General features: G+C 32.7%; 3 protein-coding genes and 1 long non-coding RNA gene across 7 annotated transcripts; all 4 read left to right on the forward strand.

Moving 5' to 3' along the window:
• Positions 1 to 338: 338 nt before the first annotated feature.
• LOC111287666 (heavy metal-associated isoprenylated plant protein 37-like) lies at positions 339 to 2,891 on the forward strand. Its single transcript, XM_022878340.2, has 4 exons — positions 339 to 440; positions 533 to 609; positions 742 to 817; positions 1,544 to 2,891. Exons 2-4 carry the CDS (start codon positions 571 to 573, stop codon positions 2,602 to 2,604), a joined length of 1,176 nt encoding a protein of 391 aa, XP_022734075.1. The 5' UTR covers positions 339 to 440; positions 533 to 570; the 3' UTR covers positions 2,605 to 2,891.
• Positions 2,892 to 4,778: 1,887 nt separating this feature from the next.
• On the forward strand, positions 4,779 to 6,446 carry LOC149519356 (uncharacterized). Its single transcript, XR_016341286.1, has 2 exons — positions 4,779 to 5,194; positions 5,334 to 6,446. It is a non-coding gene; the product is annotated as an uncharacterized LOC149519356 (long non-coding RNA).
• Positions 6,447 to 12,328: 5,882 nt separating this feature from the next.
• Positions 12,329 to 15,920, forward strand: LOC111288089 (multicopper oxidase LPR1-like). 3 transcript variants are annotated; one of them, XM_089760008.1, is made up of 5 exons: positions 12,329 to 12,514; positions 12,697 to 12,966; positions 13,703 to 14,603; positions 14,691 to 15,160; positions 15,660 to 15,865. In XM_089760008.1, the coding sequence occupies exons 2-5, from the start codon at positions 12,745 to 12,747 to the stop codon at positions 15,711 to 15,713; spliced, it is 1,647 nt and encodes a 548-aa protein (XP_089616134.1). In that variant the 5' UTR covers positions 12,329 to 12,514; positions 12,697 to 12,744; the 3' UTR covers positions 15,714 to 15,865. The 3 variants fall into 3 exon arrangements, with proteins under 3 accessions (XP_089616134.1, XP_089616132.1, XP_089616133.1); XM_089760006.1 differs by having other exon boundaries at positions 13,703 to 15,160; positions 15,660 to 15,920; XM_089760007.1 differs by having other exon boundaries at positions 12,743 to 12,966; positions 13,703 to 15,160; positions 15,660 to 15,920.
• A 357-nt stretch (positions 15,921 to 16,277) lies between these two features.
• Positions 16,278 to 23,050, forward strand: LOC111288077 (uncharacterized). 2 transcript variants are annotated; one of them, XM_089760009.1, is made up of 9 exons: positions 16,303 to 16,561; positions 16,671 to 16,805; positions 16,906 to 17,022; positions 17,433 to 17,561; positions 17,935 to 18,111; positions 19,633 to 19,773; positions 20,572 to 20,757; positions 20,958 to 21,029; positions 22,243 to 23,050. In XM_089760009.1, exons 1-9 carry the CDS (start codon positions 16,430 to 16,432, stop codon positions 22,408 to 22,410), a joined length of 1,257 nt encoding a protein of 418 aa, XP_089616135.1. In that variant the 5' UTR covers positions 16,303 to 16,429; the 3' UTR covers positions 22,411 to 23,050. The 2 variants fall into 2 exon arrangements, with proteins under 2 accessions (XP_089616136.1, XP_089616135.1); XM_089760010.1 differs by lacking the exon at positions 19,633 to 19,773 and having other exon boundaries at positions 16,278 to 16,561.
• Positions 23,051 to 23,394: the final 344 nt, after the last annotated feature.

A 23,394-nucleotide genomic window follows, 5' to 3' on the forward strand; every position in this document is an offset into this window, starting at 1 on the left:
CAAATTGATCCAGAATTCCAGTTCACCCCCGACAAAACCAAAACATTGATTAATCACCAAAATTTGTATTATAATTTTAAAGAGAAATAATTAAATAAAAAAGAAAAAGGCAAGATGTGACAATTGGTACAGAGATATAAGTCGGCTTGTCAAGTCGCTGTTCCTTTTTTATTTGTGTCTCCTCTGTATTTAACGTTTAATCACATCAGTTCAGAATTTTAAACAGAAGTCAGTGTAGACCAATAGGCTATAGATCCCCACCACCCACGCTGTTCTCTCTCCGCCCTTTTCTATCCCATATTTGATTTCACTCTTTTCCTCCCTCTGACTTTCATTTATTACTTCTGCTTTTCTCCTTTTGTCTTGGCCTCTTGTGGTGCAGTCGGCGTAAGGCCTGGAACTGAAGAAGAGAAGAAGGAAGCAACCCTGTTTATGTAGATGTACAACTAGAAACTCACATGGAACCCTGTTTAACTCCACACTAGCTTTGGTGCCTCATCTTTTTAAATTTTTTTATCCCTGTGTTTCTCAGAGACGGCAAGTTTTATCCTTCAAAACAGAGGTGAGGAAATGACTAAAGAAGAAGACTTTAAGCTACTCAAGATTCAGGTCTTTCCCTTTTACCCACATTCTTCCTGCCCTTTTTTTTATAATTTTTTTTATCTATATGTACAGCTAAGGTGGATGATGGTGGTCTTTTATTCTAAAGAATCTTTTCTTTTCTTTTCTTTTTTTATCCAGACTTGTGTTCTCAAAGTGAGCATACACTGTGATGGATGTAAGCAGAAGGTGAAGAAACTCCTTCAGAGAATTGAAGGTGCTCCATTCACTTTTCTCATCAGCTTTTTCATGTGACTGTTTTTGTTCTTTTTGTTGACTTATTGTGGACTGCTCTCCCTCCTCTCTTATCTCTTGTTTGTAACCATGTTTTTCTTTCAACTGTTTTTTTTTCCTTGTTTGCTGAGAAAATGAGTAAGAGGCCAAAAGAATCATTAATGCTCTGCCCGTAGTTCAAAACGGTGATCTCAAGACAACTAAGTAGAGTAAAATAATCGTATGGTTTGTTCATAGTTCGAGTCTCATTCCTTTTTCTTGCAACTCTTGTGGCGTTTTTATGACATAGGAAAACTATTACCATAAATTTAGACGATCAGGAAGCTTTCTCACTGTGCTTCTCAGTAGGCTGAAAGAGATAAGAACAATGCTTGCTTTTCGCGGAAGTTCTTCCATTTGTGGATTTTGCGGTTAGTTTATGTGTTTTGGATAAGAGAAGGACCGAAGGAAGTATGTTATGAACATTTGTAAGATCTCAATCAGTATGGGATAAAATGACTTGTGATCTCAATCAGTAAGAAGTGATTAGTCTAAGATGAATTTTCTTAAATTAGAGATCACTAGGATAGATATTTGTACTGTTCCGGATGACTGGGACACAATGCTGTGAAAATTTCCAACTCATTGGTTCTAATAATTGGTGTCATGTGCATGTCTATCTGTTTCTGTAATTTTCTGTTTGTTGTTTTCTTCTTTTTTTTTTTTCCAGGTGTTTTACAAGTAAGCATGGATGCAGAGCAGCAGAAAGTCACAGTCTTAGGAAGTGTAGACTCTGCAACATTGATCAAGAAACTGATCAGAGCTGGTAAACACGCTGAGGTTTGGCCCCAGAAGTCCAACCATAACCAAAACCAAAAGCAGAACAACTGCATCAAAGATGAGAAGAACAACAACAAAGGCCAAAAACAAGACTTGATCAAAGGCCTTGAAGCCTTGAAGAACCGGCAGAAGTTTCCTAGTTTCATTTCTGAGGATACTGGTGATTATGTGGATGATTATGATGAAGATGATGAAGAGGATGAGCTGCAATTTCTCAAACCAAGTCAACTGAGTCAGCTGGGTTTGCTAAGGCAACAAGTTCTTGATGCAAATAACGCCAAGAAAGGTGTTGGAAACGTTACTGCAGCTTCCAGCAATAATAATAAAATGAACAGCAATCTCATAAATGGGAATGCTGGAAAGAAAGGAAACCCTAATCAAAATATGGGAATGACGGTTAATCCAGGTTTTCTTGATCAGAAAACCTTGGCAGCCCTGAAGATGAATAATGCTCAGTTGGGTGGTTTAAACATCAATGCGGCAGCAGAGGGCAAGAAGGGAAATGACACCAACTCCATAATGGGTCTTTCAGGTTTTCATGGAAATGGTGCTAACGCTGCTAATGCTGCTGCTTTTGGAGGCAATCCCAATGCTGTTGGAGGATTTCAAGTTCAATCCAGCAATGGATTGCAGGGATCTACTGCAGCAAGGTTTCCAAACGGTGGATATGCTACCTGTCAATATCCATCATCTATGCTTATGAACATGAATGGCTACAACTATCCATCATCAATGATGAACGTGCAGAACAGGCATACCATGCAGCAACAACCCCAGATGATGTATCATAGATCCCCATTAATTCCTCCTACCACTGGGTACTACTATAATTATAATAATTCTCCTCCATACTCGTTCCTTGAAGCCCCCAATTACAATGCTGATCACTCTGCAGCAACCCATATGTTGTTCAGTGATGACAACACAAGCAGCAGCTGTTCAATAATGTAACGAGAAGAAATGAAAGAAGAATATATATTTGTAGGGAGAGTATGCATGGAGTTTGACAAGAAATTCTCTCTTCTACTGTTATGGTATATAGAGGGTTGCAGAGATGCTGGAATCTTATATTTAAGCGAATCCTGTCAGTGTATTGTGTAGTTGTTATGATGATGTTCTCTTATTGAATTCAGTCCAGCTCTGCATGCTTGTGTGTTTTTTTCTCTGTTCCTTGAATGATAATGTGAACCAGAAATATTAGTACGAGTAAATAAACAGTGATTAATCTGTGCTGCTAATTCTGAAATACTTTATGTAGGTGCTTATTGCTCAAATTAAGGTAGCTTTATTTTTTTCCAAAAACCGACAAAGGGGACATTGGTTCCTGCAATTTCACGGGACATAATGGCACCATGTGGCAGTGCGTAGAAACGGCTGGGTTGGCTGTCACTTTAGTGCTGGATGGTGTGTGCAACGTTATTGTTAGGTATATCTGCACGTGCCTGTCACTTGCCTTGGTTGTGTAATGGTGGCTACAGCGAACAGGACGGGAGCACCTGATGCTACCCACTCTCAATATCCTACTCTACTGATCCTTCAACCGCAATGGCAGAGCTTTGCCAATGAAAGCAAAGTTACTGGACAATTTTTTTTATTATTGTTTAATAAAGAGTTGGTTCATTGTAACTGAGCTCATGTGATGGCCTTTCCATTTAAAACAATGGGTGCCAAGACGACAATTCGAATTCCTTTGTTCGGTTGTGTTTGATTATTCTTTCATTATTTCAGATTTTGGACTGCAACAGTAATGAATTTCCGCAGTTTTAAGTCTCAGAAAGAATCTCCATCCTAAAACTATGAATATGATAATAACGATTGTAAAGGGGACATCAAGACACTCTGAGAAGAATAAAGCACAGGGTGTTTAATAAAATAAAAGAGGAGGCGCCTGCATTAGTAAAGGAGCAGAGTCATGGCCATAGGGAAAAATTAACGGTTTCTGCTGTTGCCTTCTTTGCAGAATCCATTAATTTCCCTATCATTCTGCTGGTCATTAGCCAACAAATGAGTAGACTCTCCTAGAAGAATTAGAAAAATCAATCTTGAATGACAATACTATGAACAGAGAATATTGTCTGAAATTTTACTTGTCTGGTAAACAACAGTTCGTCAAATATAAATCAGGTTTCCAGTTTTTTATGTTCTGGTCATTTAACAATTGTGAAGTTTCTTTTAATTCATAAGGAAATATTATTATAATCATGAATTTATCGTTAGATATTAATTTAAAAAACCATAATCAATCTTTTTATTTATGTGTGATTGATCACATGATTAAATCTATTTTTTTTTAAAGAGAAGTTTTAAATTTAACTTAGATATTTTTAAAAGATAAATTCAATATCTACATAATCAAAACTAAATTCAAAAGTACGATTGCTGTGAGAAAGATTATAACACTCTCACAATATTCATACAAAGATGATATCAGTTTGATTTTATGTTATTCAATAAGCCTTAAAATTTTATCAAGTAATTAATTATACTTTTATCAAAAAATTAAAAAAATTCTCTCATATTAAGAGTATACAAAAAAATTATTGTTTCTCTTGTAGAGGCTCAATTGTCAAATTATTTAACGTTAAAAAATTTTCAAGAAAAGAAAAAAAGAAAGGAATAATCTTCAACCTCTTATAGAGATCTTTTTTATTGCTTTGTTTATCTTATTTTAAAAATTTGTGCTTTTATATAAAGAAAATTGATACTTTCAATTTTTTCTTGAAATATTTTGAAATTTTTATTTTTAAGAAAAATTGATACTTTAATTTTTATTTAAAAATATCTTTATGAAATTTTTATTTTTAAGAAAAATTGATACTTTTAATTTTTTTTTAAATACTTTTTTTGAAAATTTTATTTTTAAGGAAAAAAAATTGATACTTTCAATTTTTTTTCAAAAATATCTTATTTTTTAAATATTTTTTATTTATTTATCATTTTTATTCATTCAAAAAAATAATTGATAAATAATGAACATACTAACCAAAAAAAAAAAAAAAAATCAACCTCAAAGCAATTCACAGCTTGGCTCTTAAAATTCGCCACGGCTCAGCTTGTAGCTCAAATGACCCAGAGCTAGACTGGGATAGGGACCTGGTCGAGCGACTAGGTAGGATCACTGACGCGGGATCCTTGAAACGGGTCAAAGGGAACCCATTGTCTTTAGCTAAAATGACACCATTTTATCAAAGCTATAAAAGCCTTCTTTTAAGCTTTCCTCTTCATTTAACAGGTCCTTCTTCTCTCTCCATGATTTATGCTCTGCCTCTCTCTTTAAGAAATGATGAACGTTAGTTAGAAACTCCATAAGATTTCGACGAAATGTCATAATCGCCATCATCTTCGATCGTCGTCGACCACTCACCGACGAACGTCTGATCAGCAGTTTCTCTGAAACTTGTCGTGAAACTCTTCTCAGTCTCATCATCTCGGATCTTGGTACAGATTTTTCAAAAAACCTTTTTGCTTTGCTTAAATCTGCCTAAGAAGGTGGCGGATCTAAACTCAGTTTCCTTGTTGTCCAGTCACCACCACCCCTAAGGTATATTATCCCCTTTGTTTTTGGCTCTTTCCTCATTCGATTGGAAGACCCAAAACTTTCTAGATAAAACGCAAACGAAACCCCAAAATTTTGCTTCTTTGTCTCTGACCTTGCTTTGTTGTTTTTTTTGTCTTGTTAGTATTCCTTATCGGCAGTGAATGACCTTTTGGTGAAAGATAAGCGATGAAACTCGATTTCTTTTGGGTTTCTAGGTTGTGAGGCTATTTCTGTTAGGCTAGTGAATTCCCTGATTTATTGGTTGAGATTGAATTTAAGACCATGGTTGGGTGTGCCGTGTGCTACTGGGTTCTATTATGGTAGATTTGTAGGTAGCGGAGTGATTTTGCCCAGCTTTTGATTTTGCGTTCCCTTGAGTTTTTTGCATTCTTAATGTGTGTTTCGAATTCTTGCTGAGTATTTGGTGGATCATCGATTCTGGTGGAGCCCAACCGAATAGGTGATGGCCTTAGACCGATCGATGGTGACGGTGTCACATGAAAAGTGGCTTTCAATTTGGCAATGGCGTTAACTTTTTGGTGTTTGCTAGTGATCTCAGGTGGAGGTTTTTTGTTGTTGGATGAAAATTGAGTGTCCAAAACTTGTATCTGGGGTTGAAATTAGACTGATTTTGGGTTCTGTTTGGGACTTGGTTTTAGGGTGGTATTATGGGTGTTGGTGGTGATGGTTGATAACTATAGGTGTTGGTAGGGGTGAATTGGTGAAGACAGTGATCAAGAATTATGGTGACTTGATCACTTGCTCGATCTTTCTGCGTAATTGCTCTCTCGATTGATCAACCTCGAAAATATCTTCCTCTAGAATGGAAAGACTAGTTTTATAGCACTTTGCCAGCAAATAGGGCAAAAGAAACTTCAAATGTAAAGTAGTTAAATGTTCAATAGATGACTGAAGCTTTCGAATAACGATCAGCAATGGAGCTACCCCACGCAAGGGCTCCTCAAGCAACAGCACTTTGTCCTTGAATCTCTTACAAACAGATGTAAATTTATCAGGCGCCAATCGAATTTGCTCAGCAGCACATGAACTGATAAATGATTAACACAAATGAACTAGCTTGCTCTTTTGTAACTGGGCCACCAATGCATGCCCCCTTTTTGTTGGCTGCCAATGGATTAAATAATGGTGATGAGGATATGATCTCAGTTTAAAACTGAGCATCCTATCCCATTCAATCTAGATTTTAATTTCAAAAAACAATTGAATTTTAAATCAAATCTTATCACCTATTTTATCTTTTCTGTTTTTTTAAATTATTTTATCCTTTTATTTACTTTCAGAGTAGGCTGTCTACAAATGTCTGAACATTTCAATAAAGAAAAAAGCATTGAATTGCTAAGAAAAACAAACACAATCAACAACATTTCAAAAAAGTTTAAAGTTTAGTTGATTTAAAACAAATTCACAGCTAGAGTTGGGAGCTCAACTCACTCCTGATGGATTCCGATCAGATTAGATCTTATAAGATTAATTTTTTCTTTTTAAATCGAGTTTTGAGTCGAATAATTATAAAAAAAAAGGTTAGGGTAAGGTTTTAGACGAACCCGATTGAACTTGATATATATAAAAAGTTATTTTTAATTAATTATTTATTTTTTTATTTATATATATTTAAATAATATTATATTTATATTAAAAATAATATTTTATGAATTTTTGATTGAATCGAGTATGGTTTATATAATATCAAGTCGAGTCGGATTCGAGTATAAAAAAATAAAAAAAAATTTCGAATCAAGTTAAATTCTAGTCTTATGAATATAAAATTAGATTAGATTCAGGACAAACAAAAACTCATTACGATCTGACCTAATGCCATCTCTATTCACAGTAAATACTTTCAAGAATCGGCTCAAATTAAGATTCATTCATTAATTTATTTTATCAAAATATGATCTGGATTGCCAGTTTAGGTTGGAACAAAATTATCTGTCTTTGCTGCAACGAGCTGTTCAAATAAAGCTTCTATAATGTTTGAGTTATACACCATTCCAGGCACTCAGCTGAAATGCAGCCATCAGTTCAAGTGAGGTGACATGTATTAAACCACAATTGGTATAGATTTCAAGATATGAACGAAACTAAACTTGATATGTTTCCACAATACCATATTTTTTCCCAGAAATATCTTAAACAACAAAATATACAACATAATGCAAATATATTTGTATTAAACAGGTTCCTCTTGGTGTCTCTCCTTTCGTTCTTGTTTGATTGTATTTCATACATGTTTAAAAACGATTTTTCGGATTTTTTTTTATTGTGACTAATTCTTCGGGTTGATTAAAGGTTTCTCTTAGAGAATTTTTCAAATTCAAATATGAAATTAAAATTTTATTAAATACCCAACTCGTTCAACCATTCTCCAAGTCAGCACAGTAGACCTGCAGTGTAACATGGGAGCCCTTCAACCGGGCTGCGAAATGAACTGCAAGTAAACAGCAAGTTGTTGGAAGACTTTGGTAGTAATGTAACGGTTAATAGACGAAAAGCTTTGACTGTGGTTTAGAGTTATGCAAACAAGTGATAAAAAAACTTCAGGCTTCATGATAGATGCGTTAGAGCACACAAAGACCAAGCAAACAGCAAGTAGTTGGACGACTTTGTAGCCGTTTGGATCTACCGTATTTTTAGTATGATGTGATTAAATTTATCGTACATTCAATTAAATTTAAATATTAATTTTAATAAAATTAAATTAATATAAATTTTTTATTAAAATATTTTTAATCACAATTACAATATCTTTTTTTTTCAATCGTAACTATAATAAATTTTATTATTATTTTTAATTTTATCAAAATTAATTTTACATTGATCTAAATAAGACTTTTGGTTAGTGATGTGACCTTTTTTTTAATTATTAATTTAGCTTTACATTTACTTGATTGAGAGTACATTATATGCATAAAAATTTTTAAATTTATAATTTTTAAATATCAACGTTAATATTATATAATTTTACAACCAGTCGTCGATTGTGATCAAACGATTAATTGATTAAAATATTTTGATTGTGATTTATATTTATATAAATAAATCGGATTTAAAATTTTATTTATTTAATTTATATAATTATTTTTAAAAATTTATATATAATAAATAACTTTTATTAAAAAAAAAATTATGCAAACGAGAGACCAAAACATCACGCTTCAAAGCGACCAAGAAGCTAAAAAAATGACTTAGCCAAATAGAATTTTAAGTGTTTACAGCCTCGTAAAAATCCATCTCTTAAGAAAGGTGGATGAATCATTTCAATTATGTCTTATGATGTTAGTATAATCTTTTAAAAGTACAAAGAGTTTTAAAACTATAATTTATATAGCAATGGTTGCAGTATATCCTTTTTAAAATGACAATAGAACTTATAGCGACAATTTTTTTTCAATTACAATAATAGTAATGACTTTTGCAACAACAAAAAATTTTGGTTTCCAATGAATTTAATATTAAAATTAAAAGTTCATAATTTTTAATATTAAAAAATAAAAATTAAAAATTAAAAAATTAGATAAAATAAATGAGAGAGAGAAAGCCTATAAAATATGATATATCTATAAACCTTTCTATAAAAAATATCCCATAAGGGATTTTTGCTTGTCATGTGTCTTTTTTTTATGATTTTTTTTACAATGTTATGTCGTTTTGGTAAGGCTAGATGAGATGTTTTATTCAGATGATAGAGTAGAAGGTTCTTTCACTTCTAACGTCTTCTTATACTACTTTATGTTTAACAGTTGTTTTTAACTTTAACAGGTGTATTTAAACTTGACTTTCGAAGCTTGTGTTTTTAGGTTTTTATTGCTGTTTTAGAGCTGTTGCAAATAGTGTAATTTTGGCATGAAAATGAGTTTTTTGTAGTCTGCAATTGTTGATTTTTTTGTTTTTCCTTTTTGTTTTGAACGTTTTTAGGTAAAATTTGTGGTTTTTTTGTTGTCTAATTAAATATGAATATGGGTTTCTTTTTCTTTTGGGTTTTCTTAAGGTGATTTTCATGTTACATATTTTTATATTGAATGTGGTTTGGGTTTTGTAGTTTTCAAGGTTGCATATTCTTCTAAATGTGTTTTTGATGAAAATTGGATTGTTCTTTTGTTTTTTGGATTTTCATTCTGTTTCAGAACTATTGCAAAAGGTCTAACTTTCGTGTGAAATAGAGCTTTTTGTGGTATGTTATTGTTGTCTTAATTTTTTTCTTCTTATGTTTTTGGATAAAATCTGTCATTATTTTTTTGTTATTTAATTGAATGTGGGTTTCTTTTTTTGGGGGGAAGGTTTCTTGAGGTGATTTTCATGTTATACATTTTTATGTTGAATGAGGTTTGGGTTTTGTGGTTCTCAGGATTGTATATTGTTATAAATTTTTTTTTTTTAATAATTTCTTTTTGCATGTTCTGAGGTTGGATGAAAATCATATTATTTTTTATAGAAACAGAGTTTTTCACCGCATAATTTGTCTTTTTTGAGAGTTTTTTGTTTTGCATGTTTGAATAAAGTTGTCAATTTATTTTTTATTGATTTTTTGTTATTTTTTTGTCTCAGGGTTTTTTCTACCTTTTTGAATATTAAAATTTTAGATTAGTATGAATTGTAATGTGTTTGTTAAGTTCTATGTGTTTTTTGTTTTTTTTTTTTACATTGTATATTTGATTTTTACTTATCAATTAATTGATCTAAAATTAAGTTTTTTATTGTTATTATTGAGCTTTATGTTGTGTTGTTTTTTATTGATAAAGAAACTTAGATTATGTGATGAGAAAAAATATAGAATAGAAGTAGTTTTAAGGTAAAAAGAAATATGAAAAAAAATAATTAAGTAATTGAATTAATTCGCAAGGAAGGGGATTTATAAGTTAAACAAAAAAAATCGACATTTGTAATTGAAGAAGTAAAAGTTACGTTACTCATAGTCTATTCACTATCAGAATGTTTTTTTAACTTAATATGTAGTTTTGGAAAGTTAGAGAATTAATAAAATTGTTTAGAAATATTTGTTACCATGGATTATATAAAGAAGATATATTTGTGATTAAAAATTTAGGTAAATACGCCATGTAGTATGACAAATCAGGAAGTTATTGTTAAGACATAAGCTTAAAGTGATGGAATAAGGAATTAGTTTTTTGTTTTAACTATCATCTTTTCATGACTTTCTTTTTGTCTTTCAATATAGGAAAGACTAAAAGAAATGTAGCTACTACACCTTTTCTCTTATGAGCTTAAGAAATTTTATTTGACCTTATCGCTTTTCATAACAATAATGTTCTACAACAAAGAATGATGAACAATAGTATTGTTGTTTATTGCAGGAGAATGATAAAGTTGAATGTTATGAAAAGTTTTATAAATTAGTAAAGAAAAAAATTTAAGCTTTTTATGTGCTCCAGCATCATTAAACAAATATGGATGTAGAAGTTATGGGGTTGAGCTTGTGGTGGAATTGTTTATTGAACTCTCTTTTAGGCATGCATGATTCTGTCAACCAAAAGTCTGGACCAATGTGGTACATTGGAGCAAAGGGATAATTCTTTTTTCAATGGCTTTCTCTTCTTACAATAACGTATTTGAGTAATTAATGATAATTTGAAATAAAGATAGGTAGATAATCATTTTCCAGAAAACAAGAACATAACAACATTAAGACTGATCCTAATCAGTTGAAAAAGTGTCAAGATAATTGGGAAGAAATAAGAGTAAAAATTAACGTTTGCTTGATGATAAAAATATAAGCTCTTCTATTCGGTTCCAGTAAGACCAATTTAAAAAAATATGTTGTATTGCATTTTTCATTTTTCGTGGTGACTTAAATAGCAAAAGATGGCCATTTGGAATTAGGTCACATATAGTGTTGAATTCTTTTTATGGGTTATTTAAAATGTGACAATGGATTACAGAGATTGATAATACATTGATAATTAAATTACAGGTTTATTGGATTTTTTTTATATTATGAACAATTTATATAGACAAATTTATATAAATGGATTTTGATTAAAATCAAAAGTTTGTTTAGGCTCCATTTATTTCACAAAAAATGACTTATGAAAAATGATTTTTGAAAAATATTTACTTTTTTTCTGAATTGAAAGAGATTTTTTGTTATTTAGATCAGTTAACGAAAAATATTTTCTAATATTTGGTTGTTTTTTGGAAAATCTATTTTTTTTTCAAATAATATTAATATAACTATTAAAATATTAAAATTTATTTATTATTAAAATATATTGAAATTATTTATTATTAAAATTATTTATATTAAAAAATAATTATATTTTAATAATAATATTTAATATTTAAATATTATGTTAATATAAAAAAAACTTAAAATAAAACTATTTATTATTCTTTATATTATTTATTAATCTATTAATTTATTATTTATTAATAATATTTATTAATATTATTAATATATTATATTAATAATATATTATTTATTAATATATTGTAATATATTTATTAATAGTATATTATTAATTAATATATAATAATATTATTTATTAATATATTACAATATAATATTATTTATAAGTAAAATTATGCTCAAAAGTATTAATAAATAGTTATACTAATAGACAATTTTTTTTCGAGAATGTCTTTTCCTTTTCAAATTTATAAGACAATTTTAAAAAAAATCTCATTTTTTATTGATCAATAAGTCATTTTCTATTGATTAATCAATTTTTTGTTAAATAAACACCTGAAAATATGAAAATTATTTTTTAATACTCATTTTTTACAAAACAAATGGAATCTTACTATATTTTGTTTTACATTAATTATAATTAAATTATGATATTGATTAATCATTCAATTTATTTTGTGTGTGTGTAGGCAATATTTATTAACAGAGCTTGCTGTTTTTATTATTGTTTTAAATTATATGATTAATTTCTTAACTTATTTGTTTTTTTGTTATAATTATGAGATTTTTTTTTTCAAGTGCAGTTGTGGGTATTAAATTAAGTTGTTTAAGGTAAATTTTAGCTTTGGTGTATATAACAAAAAGGGTGTTGGGTCCGCGCACAATGGCTGGGCCGACACCCAGTTACCTTTGTCAGTCTTGGCCACCCCTACCTTCCTATAAATGGATGGCATTTGGCCATGAAAAAGGATGTAGGAAATGATCCAAAAATCATAGAAGGAAAGGAAAGAGAGATCGGCGGAAAAGCAGAGAGAAATTCCTTGTGAACTTTTCAAGAACTCTTTGCGTCCTGTGTTAAAGATTTACATTCTGAACAAATTTCGCTTTGTCATTTTATTCTTAATCAGTGAATCAAGTCGACAAATTTTCACGATCCTGTAAGTTTTTAATTCCACAGTTTTGATAATTTGTTTATAACTGCTATCTAACAGTGCATATCATATGGAGTTTAAGTTTAATATTTGTTTGGCATCCAATGTACCACGGCTCTAGATAATGAAGCTAAGCCACAAGTAAACACATTCCTTTCAAAGCTTATCTTTCTCTCTCGCTTTCTCAGTATTCACGCTCTGTCTTCTCTGTGTGCTCATCATGATGCAATGAAGAGATGTTTTCCATGGGGAGGATAATTCTGCTGATTCATCTCATATGTTTTGCTCTCTTGGGAGAGCTCAGCACTTCACGGGCGGAAGATAAGCTTCAGAACGCATCAAAGTTGGAGATGTTCGTTGATAAGCTTCCAGATATGCCTAAAATCCAAGGTTTTAACGTGGTGAATGGTTCCCCCAAAGCTAAGTCTCTGACTATTGGCATGTTTAAGAAGAAATGGGTTAGTATTTATTTCTTGTCATTCCTTACAATCCCTTTCTTTTCAAACTCAAATCTTCTTGCTTCCCTGCATTTTTGGTTTCAGAATGAAATTTGAGTTCCAAGAGAATTCTGTTCTCTTGGCGTCCTCCACAGTCAAAAAAGAACGCCTAAGTAAGAGGGTTGCCGGTGGCCTTGGCTCAACTGATCTGCAATTTGGTAGTAGATCAAGTTAATTGCTTCTTTTTCAAATTCTGCAGCTTTAGACAAGCAATAATTGAATTTCTAATAACAGCCAAAACAAACCTGCAAGAATTCATAATTTTTAAACAATTTTTTAGTTTAAGTGAGGGAGTCTCTTCCGATGTCTCCTTGGCTTGAAAAGGTTGGCGCTTTCCCACCTTTAAAAGTACAAAGCTGACAGCGAACAGAGTGATTCAATTTCGTAAAAGAATCTTTTCTTTTTACATAACTTTTTTAAAAAATACAAAAGTACAGCAAAATCATCATTCCAACACATTTAAAATTTTTTTTTGCGGAAACTATCCATCCATGCTTGTAATTGTTTATTATTAGCTTCTTTCAACAAAGTAATTAAATGGCGTTGGTAAATTCGAGGAGTTTTTTTTTTTTTTTTAAAGATCATTGTATTCAAAGAGAATTGTCGTAAATGAATGAGGAAGCTGTCTATCTGGGAAACCTAAATTTTGGTTGTGAAACATCATAAATCATCTTGTTTGTCTCCTTTTCCGTTGCAGAAATTCCACAGGGATCTCCCTCCAACGCCAGTGTTTGCCTACGGTGCCTCCAGGATCACGGCAACAGTTCCTGGTCCGACCATCGAGGTCCTCCATGGCATTGACACTTACGTGACGTGGCAAAATCACCTCCCTTCAAAGCACATACTGCCATGGGATCCAACAATCCCTACTGCCATACCGGCCTCCAAGAAGGGAGTCCCTACGGTAGTTCATCTCCATGGCGGCATCCATGAACCTGCCAGTGATGGAAACTCGGACTCATGGTTCACCGCTGGATTCAAAGATAAGGGTCCTGCTTGGTCTAAGAGAACATATCACTACAACAATAATCAACAGCCTGGAAATCTATGGTACCATGATCATGCCAAGGGATTGACCAGAGTCAACCTATTAGCCGGTCTGATTGCGGCCTATGTTATTCGCCATCCTGATGTTGAGGGCCCACTTAAACTTCCCTATGGCGACGAGTTTGATCGACTTTTGATCGTGTTTGATCGTAGCTTTCGTAAAGATGGATCCATATACATGAATTCCACAGGAAACAATCCCTCTATACATCCACAATGGCAGCCAGAATATTTTGGCGACGCAATCATAGTGAATGGCAAAGCGTGGCCAAAAATGAAAGTACGACGTCGTAAATATAGATTCCGGATAATCAATGCTAGCAATGCTAGATTCTTCAGATTGTTCTTCACCAATGGCTTAGAATTCATCCACGTGGCATCTGACTCAACTTATCTTTCGGAACCCGTTATGACCAACGAAACTCTGTTGGCCCCATCAGAAATTGCCGACGTGGTGGTTGACTTTTCAAAGTCAAAGACTCATGATGCTATTCTTGCTAACAGTGCACGCTACCCTTTCCCGTCCGGTGACCCAGTCAATGACTCAAACGGTAAAGTAATGAAATTTGTCATCAAGAAAAATCGAGATGTTGACACGTGGCTGGTACCCAATATATTGATAAAATATCCATCCCCAGATTTATCCAGTGTCTCGCAGGCACGATACATAACATTGTACGAGTACACAAGCGACGTCGGTGAGCCTACGCATCTTTTCATCAACGGGAAGCCGTACGAAGCGCCTGCGACGGAGATGCCTAAAGAGGGGACGAGTGAGATTTGGAACGTGATTAATCTAACGGAGGATAATCATCCGTTGCACATTCATTTGGGACTATTTACGGTGTTGGATCAAACGGAGCTGGCAAATGAAGAGGAGTTCAAAGGTTGCATGTTGAAAAACAACGATGCGATCAAGTGCCAAATAAGCAAGCATGCACGTGGCAAGAAGATAGAGGTGGCAGCACATGAGAAAGGGTGGAAGAATGTGTATAAGATGGCACCAGGATTTGTGACAAAAATATTGGTTAGATTTTCTTATATACATTCCAACACTTCATATTCATTTGATCCTACTGGGCTGCCTGGTTACGTGTATCATTGCCATGTAAGTATATCTCCTTTTCCTTTTATATTATTCATCTTTTTCATACTACCATATTCTTAAATATTTATATTATGAAAAATGTTAGTATTAATTGATTTATATTATGAAAAATGTTAATTATAATTTGCGAGATTCGTTAATATTAAAATGATGTTATCTTACTTTGTTAAATTTCAAATTTCGTATAATTTAATATTTAAATTGAATACTTAACATTAAATCAAAATTCAAGTTCAATTATGATTTTTGTTTTGTACCCTTCTGAATGTAACCTTCACATGAAATGAGACTGTTAAATTAAAAATTTATTATAAATACTGTATTTTTGTTTTAGAATATGATGAAAATAAATATATTAAATGTAGATTTACTCAGGTCTGTCTTTTTGCCTGCCTATATATTCACGAGTTGCCTGTGTTATAAAATCAAAAGATGCTTTGTTTTGGCAGTATTATTTTTATATCGAAATGACAGAATTCAGTACTGCTGGCACATGCAGATATTGGATCATGAAGATAATGTGATGATGAGGCCCTTGAAGGTGATCAAATGAGAATCTTAAACATGGTAATTATCTCAAAAGCTGATCACAGAATTTGTTGCTTTTTCCAGATTGAAAATTTGGAACTTCTTTCTTCTCTTGTTTTCATTTTAACATTCAGTTTCCAATTCAATATCGGCGTTGGAAACGACTCTTCTAAAGCTAGAAAGCACCTGTAAACTTCTTTTATTGTATTCCTGAGCTGAGTTTCAAATTATCAACACATAGACAACATATACATACATATATATATATATATAAAACAAAATTATATTGGTTAAATACCATTTAGATGAGTTAAATTAATAATTTTAGAATTTGAATTAAAATAATACATTATTTAAAAATTCAAGATACAAATTATATATTTTATTTTTTTAGATATTAATTTAGATATATATAAAAATTTAGGTACAAAAAATATAATTAACTCTTCTAAATTCAATTGATTTCTGTTTCTTAAAAAGAAAAAAAAGAAAAGAGATATACTTAACAAATTTTTGTGAAACATAATGGGCTGCTATTAGAGTCGGTTTGCAAGGGGATGGGCGGCCTTGCTAAAGTGGGTCAATGTAGGTAAGATAAGGGCCAAGGCCGTCAATCCACTACCAAATTGGGGAGCCCAAAATGGGGCTTTACCTGTTGCATTATCTTTATCTCTCGGGCAAAAACTCTAAAACACGGAGCAGTCCAACAGCTACCATAGCATTTTCATTTTTCCGCCAAAAATGGCAGCGGCCACATCTCTCCATCTATACCATACGTGGCAATCACTGCCCAACCACAATCGATTCATCACTAAATCACGGCCGTCAATTCGGCCGAGTATCACTTGCTACGCTTCTCACTCCACAAACAAGGTCAGTCACTTCACTCTCTTAAACCGAAATTTTAAATAGGATTTCCTTTTCCTTTTGATAGTAGTACATACATATGATTTCTGAGGATTTTTTTGGAGGTCGGATTCAGTGGAAGAGGGATTACACAAGCGTAATGATAGTGCCAACGGGAGTGGGGGCCAGCATTGGAGGGTTTGCCGGTGATGCTCTGCCTGTTGCTCGCGCCTTATCCTCTGTTGTTGATTGTCTCATTTCACATCCGAATGTAATTGGAAGACTTTTTTCTTCTTTTCTTTTTTAAGGGTTTCAAATAAATTTAATTTAATGGTAAGAGGTATGAAATTACTAGTATTAAAATTTTGCAGGTTCTTAATGCAGCAATGTTATACTGGCCCATGCCCAATGTTATGTATGTAGAAGGTTATGCTCTAGACAGATTCGCACAAGGATTATGGGCTCTGCGACCCGTTCATCAAAACAAGGTTTTTTTTTTTTTTTTTTCCAATTTTGAAATACTTATGCCTAGTTTGTTTTGATCATGTCCTTTTCAAATTTAATGTTCACGTTTGTCGTTTCATGGCATGAAAATTAAGAAAAGAAAATTGAATCTAGTGTTTATTTATAAAATAAAATTTGAAAACATATTTATGATATTGATGTTCAATTATTTCTAATGCTAAAAATTTGCAAAGGGATCATGAAAGATTCATATAGAATGTAGGAAAAGTAAGATTTTTTAAATGTTCAAAAGAAAAAGAAATATGAGATCATTTTGGGACATCAAAAAATAAAGGTGGACTTTCAATTTGGGATGAGTATAATAAGCATTATTACTTGCTTGTTGTTGCCAGTTGCTAGCATTTAACTTTATTGAGCTTTTGATTTGGGGCAGGTGGGATTGGTTCTTGATGCTGGCATAGAAGAAAATCTTCGAATCCGCCATTTGCAAGTGGTGGATGCCACAAGGGCTTCGCTTGGATTGCCGGTTGTTGAATATGTTGTCACTGACACCCCATTAGAGGTACCAATTTAGCTTATAAGAGATACTTGAGTGTTGAACTTAATCTGCCAATTGGGAAAACAAAACAATAAAAGTTTCAGGCAATATCATGTCACAGTTTCTGCTCCATAATGGTGCTGTACTAGCTGAAAAAATTTTATATCAAACTGTGATATATAAAACAATAAATTGCATCTCCTTGTAGTAAATCGCACTATTGCTTGTATGTTTTAGGGGCAAATTTTTGTGCTGATGCATTGTGTCAGCTGAAGGTTGGAGTTGGCATGTCATGGTTTAATATTGTTGTTGATGATCTTACTTGGAGGAAAATTTGAGTATAAAATCGAAAGAAGAGAATAACCTGATGCTCCATAAAGTAAAACAAGTTTTGCAGGTGGAAAAGTGGATAAATCCAACAACTGGGCAATCAACAGGTAGGATTAAGCACCCTGATTCTTTACTCCGAGCTGTTAAGAATTTAGTGGAACGATCGCAAGTGGATGCTGTTGCTGTTGTTGGGCGCTTCCCAGATGATGAAGTGGATGACCTTGATGACTATCGACTCGGAATTGTAAGGCAATTATTTTTTCTACTTGACTTTTTGAGTGATGTGCAAAGTATCTATTATGTTTACCATCTGGAAGGTCTTTATAAATGCACATAGAAGGCAAAAGTTTCTAATAATAATTTTCTTTGATGAACTCCAACTTGGCATTAAGTGTATGTTGTCGGTTGTTTTTTCAAGTTACCTGAGAATAAACATGGTTAGAAGAAATCTTCTAATTAGTTTTGAAAATTTTGGCTTTTGAATATCATAGAAAAAGGATGGATGCTATAATGCTATTCTTTTTCCCTTTGCTATCATCTTCCTTTTCTCTTGTTAGTAAGTTGTTAATTTGAAATTTCCTTTGAAATTGATTTTAAATGATAGCTATGGACCCATGAGTACTACTTGAGTCATGGCTAATATTTGCCTTACACTTACAAAATATATTAAGATAAATGGGCATCATTGATGTAGAACAAGTACTCTCAAACAATAACACTCAAGTGGTAATCTGTAAATCTCAAACAAAATCTCCAAAATCTCAAGAATTCTCAAAACTTAAATATTGAATATCTGAAATATCAGTATCTCATAAACCGAAACCTACTAGTCATCCCAATAACATAGGTTTTTATAAGTCAAACCCTATTAAAATGAAAAATAGCAGATATCACCCTAAAACCAGCAGTACTTGAAAAATAGCTCTTTACCATGAGCATTGTTGAGCTGTTTACACTTATAAATCATGCTAAGTTGGAGCATTATTGATGCATAACAAGTAGAGGTGTTCACAAGCTGGGCTGTCCTTCAGGCCCGCAGGCTTAGCATGACTCCGTCCAGGTCTTGGGCATATTTTTTTGGCACAGGCCCAGCCCAGGATATTTAAATAATAAATAAATAAATAATTTTATTTAATTTTCATTCTAAAATATCAATATAAAATATTCTTTTAGATGGGTGGGCTGGGCTGGGCTTTGACCTAGGTTTCAGAGGTATCAACTGGGCCTGACTCGGCCTGTGGATGCCTCTAATAACAAGTATCCTCAAACAATAACTCTACACTGATAATCTGAAAATCTAAATCAGTATCTTCAAACTCTCAGGAATTCTCAAAATCTATATATCAAAATATCCAAAATATCATTATCTCATAAGCAAAAACGTACAAGAAATTGAAATAACATAGGTTTTATAAGCCCTAAACACAACATAGCTAATGTAACCCTAAAACCCTAATACTTGATAAATAAGCTGAACATTAACTAATAAAATAACCGAAATTATCTAAAATATCCTAAATTTATATAAAAAGTTACTATTAAATCCTTAAAATATTAAATAATTTAATTCTTCAAGTAGCTTACCTTCCATCCTCCATGGTTCATTCTTGTATGTGATTTTCTATTGTTAAGTTTCAATTGGCTACTAAATCCCTTTTTCATCTTCAATTTAGAAGGGATGGCATATGCTGCTAAAGCCACTTGTGAATTCTTATTTTTTGTTATTTGGTTTTTATCTGACACCATGTCATGCACATGCTTCCAGGGAATAGATATATTGGCTGGAGTGGAGGCAGTAATAAGTCACCTTGTGGTGAAGGAATTTCAGATTCCTTGTGCACATGCACCTGCACTATCTCCCCTTCCCTTGACCTCATCTCTTAGCCCAAAATCAGCTGCTGAGGAGGTTTGTGAAGTTTTGGGACAAGAATGTGTGCTCTCTGTCTTGCCACGTGCTTGAGCGTGTTTATGTGTGATTGGCAGTTTTCTTTTTCCTTATTCTTTTATGAGTTTGGTTTGTGAACCTAGCGCAGCATAAAAAATGCATATTATTGTTGAGCAAACATATCTTCTTTAGAAAAGCATGTTATCTTTCAAAACTGTTCTCTTGAAGATTATTTCTTACTAACCCAATTAAACAACTAAGCCTTTAATTGGTGGTTGTTTTTAACCTATAGAAGCCAAAAGCAAGTAGCACAAATAACAACCAAATATAACCTCAATTATTAATAAATGAACTAGAATTGATAGCAAAAATGCAGAAATACTTTGTGGTTGGAAACTTTTTGAAGGATGGTCGATGAAATATTCATAAATTAAGTCAACAAAAATCAGAAAAGATGAAAAAGGGAGTATGCCAAGTTCACAGATTTAAGTAACAAGGCTTATTAACATTATTGTCTTTTGATGTCATCAATAACTTTTTTTCCATAGCAATTGGAATAAGAGAGGGTTTGAACTAAGAATAATGCTATAACTTGGGAAATGAGCAAGAAAAAGGGAAAGACAAAGAATCATGTGGATACAGGAGCACAGTAAATGGATTAGACAATAGAAAAGAAATCATATGATTGTTCATTCTCCCTATTTTTGTGTGAATAGCTTGGGTATAAAGTTTGTTTTTCACAGACACATGTATGCACGCAAGTATGCACTTCCCTGCATAATCATTTGCTTATGTCTCTATTTCATTTCTTTTGAATAGATAGGATACACGTTTTTGCCATGTGTCCTTGCGGGGCTAAGTAATGCACCACAGTACTTGGTTAAAAACCCTGAGTCCTCTGAGAAGAATTGTATCTTAGCAAGTGATGTTGACAGTGTTATTCTTCCAATAGATGCATGTGGAGGAGAAGGTGCTCTTGCTTTTGCAAGAAGCAAGAGAAATAAGGTACAAATTTGAAGGCAAACTATCTATGTTTTCCTTTCCTGGTTAAAAATGGCTGGCAAATTCATTAAAGAAAAAAATGATTACTAGCATTTTGGCTTCTTACTTTCTTGGTACACCAAAAGCATCTTCCAATTATAATTAGCTACAACTGCAATATAATGACTGTCGTTTCTTCTCTTCTCACCCTCCTCCCTTTCCAGCCTCTGATACTCTGTGTGGAGGAAAATGAAACAGTTCTGAATGATACTGCAGATAAATTTGGGATCAAAGTGGTATGCATCTAATTATTGGCTTAATATTTTTGTTATTTTTTTTTTCTACTTTCATTCTGCAGTTTTCTTTGATCAGGTTTTTGGAAAAAAAAGTTTTGTTTAACTAGTGGATGCTCATGTTAACTGCCTCTTTCTGTTTGAACTGCCTCCTTTAATTATCTGGTTGACTAACTGGGTACACTGGGAATTAAGAGTGGCTGCTTTCTGTGACAGTAGAGGTTCTTTGAGGTGACTTAAGGAACGTGTTGTAAACTATTCATTCATGTGCCTTGAAGTTGATAAATCTCAACAGATTTTGTGCATTTCTATAAAACATTGTGGTGTCAGATTTTGCAATTAATTTAAAAGATTACTGTTGGTAGGGCTAATGCCAATGGCTTGTCTTTATCATCATGTACCATGTGCTGAAGACTTATTGACCTAATTGGAGCACCGTGCACTAGATTTCTGTTAGTTGCAATAGTTCAGTTCCGAAGTGCCTAGAGTCCTGAAGACCATTATCATTTTTACCATTTTCTCAGTTATCACTACTTAGTGAAGATTCTGTATTTTGCCTATGAAGTGTGGTAATGGTTGAAGAACAAATATTGTCTAGAATGCATTCTGAAGCAATATGTTACCATCTTCTCTTTCCCTCTTGTTTCTACATTTGGTTCTCTCTTCAAAATAAAGACCTTGGAGTAAAGAATAATTATGTTAGAATGAGTGAGTCAAGAGTCCAATCCCAATTGTGTGCAAGGTTGATAAGTAAAGGTTACTGTCTTTAGAAGGAAAAAAAAGAAAGAAAAAAAGAGGAAAATCCAAAATCATGTTTCATTAGTGTGGTTGAATTTGCTACTTTAAGTTTTATTTGACTCCATGAACCTTGCAGCGATGGTGCAAGTTAGTCTCTAGAAACACCTATTGCAGCAAGATTATATTTCATAGAGTTTGTTTCTCTAAGGTTAAGGAAAGAAACTTTCTCAATCCTTTGAGTGCATAATTTTAATCCGTTAAGCTAGGGAAATTAAAGTAGTTTTGGAGCTTATCAGAATTTATCCTAATGTAGACATTTTTTTCCTTGAAATTGAAATGAAAGACACATTATAAATCATCTTTTGCATAGAAAATTAAGTGCAAGATCTTTGGTAACTTAATGCAGTGGAATCATAATTAGCATTAAAATCAGACTAGTAAACACTTGATAACCAATGCAATGGCATCTTTTGTGCAGGTCAAGGTCTCAAACTACTGGGAAGCTATAGGTGTTATAGCAGCTCATAAGGCAGGAATTGACCCAAATTCTCTCCGTAGAAACAGAATTGATAACATTTGCTGCCCTTCCATTGTTTCAGCTAATGGCTGTGCAGTTTCGAGAGCCACATCCGTCACTTCATTGTAAAAATATGGATAGTGTTCTTTGAAAACTGATGATACATATTAAATGAAGTCATGCCATGGTGCTTGAGGTTTGATTGAAGGTGATTCCATATCCTTGATATGAAGTCATGTGAATGAGCTGGTAAGAAGGCTCATGATTGGCTTTTGTGGTCCAAAAGTTCAAGTATAATGGAAGCAAAAGTTGAACCCGAAGCTATCGATTTGAAAGAAGTACCATTGGAGTTTTGACTGGGAATACCAATATTCAACCACTGGCATGAGGTAGTTGAGAAATTTTCTTCTGTTTTTGACAGGGCGCCAGAACCCTGACAGAACATAAAACTGTAAGTCTGTGCTCCTAGTCACCTCATATCGTTTAGTGAAGTAGTTTAACTTTATCTATACACCAACTTTCTGTTTTTCCTTTTATATCAGATTGGCTTAATACTTTGACAGTAGTGCTTCTGATAAAGCTTATATGATATTGATACCTCTTAGAATGAGGGCTGTAGGCTTTCACTGCAGTTATTTGCTTTTAGAAAACAACCAAAACCCTATATTTTTGGGTTTGTCCACTGCGTCATGATCATGTAGAATGATTAAGGCATCACTTCGGAATTAGGATGTAGAATATATTAAAAGCATGCAAAGAATTTTCAGTATATTGTTAATACTTTTGCTTTTTGAAAAGTCCTTTCCTTCTTGAGAGGGTAACCTGTTTATGGTTCAACAATTCTGGATTTGAATTTGGTGATAATTTCAACTATGTTAACATGCTGTATTTGAATTTGAATTTGGATACTATACTTGAAATTTTATATGATTTGAAGCAAGGGATTAATTTAATTAATCAATGCAATCATGTAATCATTTTTAAAAGATAATATTCAATAGATTTGGGATATAACTTTTCGCACTTCTAATTGTGTGACTACAAAGAAAACTTGTATGATTTATAAATATTGATTTTCATTCATAGTGTTCCAATGTTTTAAAAATCAAATCA

This window comes from Durio zibethinus, chromosome 4, assembly GCF_047325235.1.
Source record: "Durio zibethinus cultivar Kanyao isolate XHJ-2024 chromosome 4, ASM4732523v1, whole genome shotgun sequence".
Taxonomy (NCBI): Eukaryota; Viridiplantae; Streptophyta; class Magnoliopsida; order Malvales; family Malvaceae; genus Durio; species Durio zibethinus.

Excerpts from the sequence above, each read along its gene's own strand:
- LOC111287666 (XM_022878340.2), top strand. The coding sequence starts at position 571 with ATGACTAAAGAAGAAGACTTTAAGCTACTCAAGATTCAG. Across the intron at positions 610-741 it reads TTAAGCTACTCAAGATTCAG|ACTTGTGTTCTCAAAGTGAG; the intron begins GTCTTTCCCTTT and ends TTTTTTATCCAG. Across the intron at positions 818-1,543 it reads ACTCCTTCAGAGAATTGAAG|GTGTTTTACAAGTAAGCATG; the intron begins GTGCTCCATTCA and ends TTTTTTTTCCAG.
- LOC111288089 (XM_089760006.1), top strand. The coding sequence starts at position 12,745 with ATGTTTTCCATGGGGAGGATAATTCTGCTGATTCATCTCATATGTTTT. Across the intron at positions 12,967-13,702 it reads GCATGTTTAAGAAGAAATGG|AAATTCCACAGGGATCTCCC; the intron begins GTTAGTATTTAT and ends TTTCCGTTGCAG. Across the intron at positions 15,161-15,659 it reads GTTACGTGTATCATTGCCAT|ATATTGGATCATGAAGATAA; the intron begins GTAAGTATATCT and ends TGGCACATGCAG.
- LOC111288077 (XM_089760009.1), top strand. The coding sequence starts at position 16,430 with ATGGCAGCGGCCACATCTCTCCATCTATACCATACGTGGCAATCACTG. Across the intron at positions 16,806-16,905 it reads GTCTCATTTCACATCCGAAT|GTTCTTAATGCAGCAATGTT; the intron begins GTAATTGGAAGA and ends AAAATTTTGCAG. Across the intron at positions 21,030-22,242 it reads ATAAATTTGGGATCAAAGTG|GTCAAGGTCTCAAACTACTG; the intron begins GTATGCATCTAA and ends TCTTTTGTGCAG.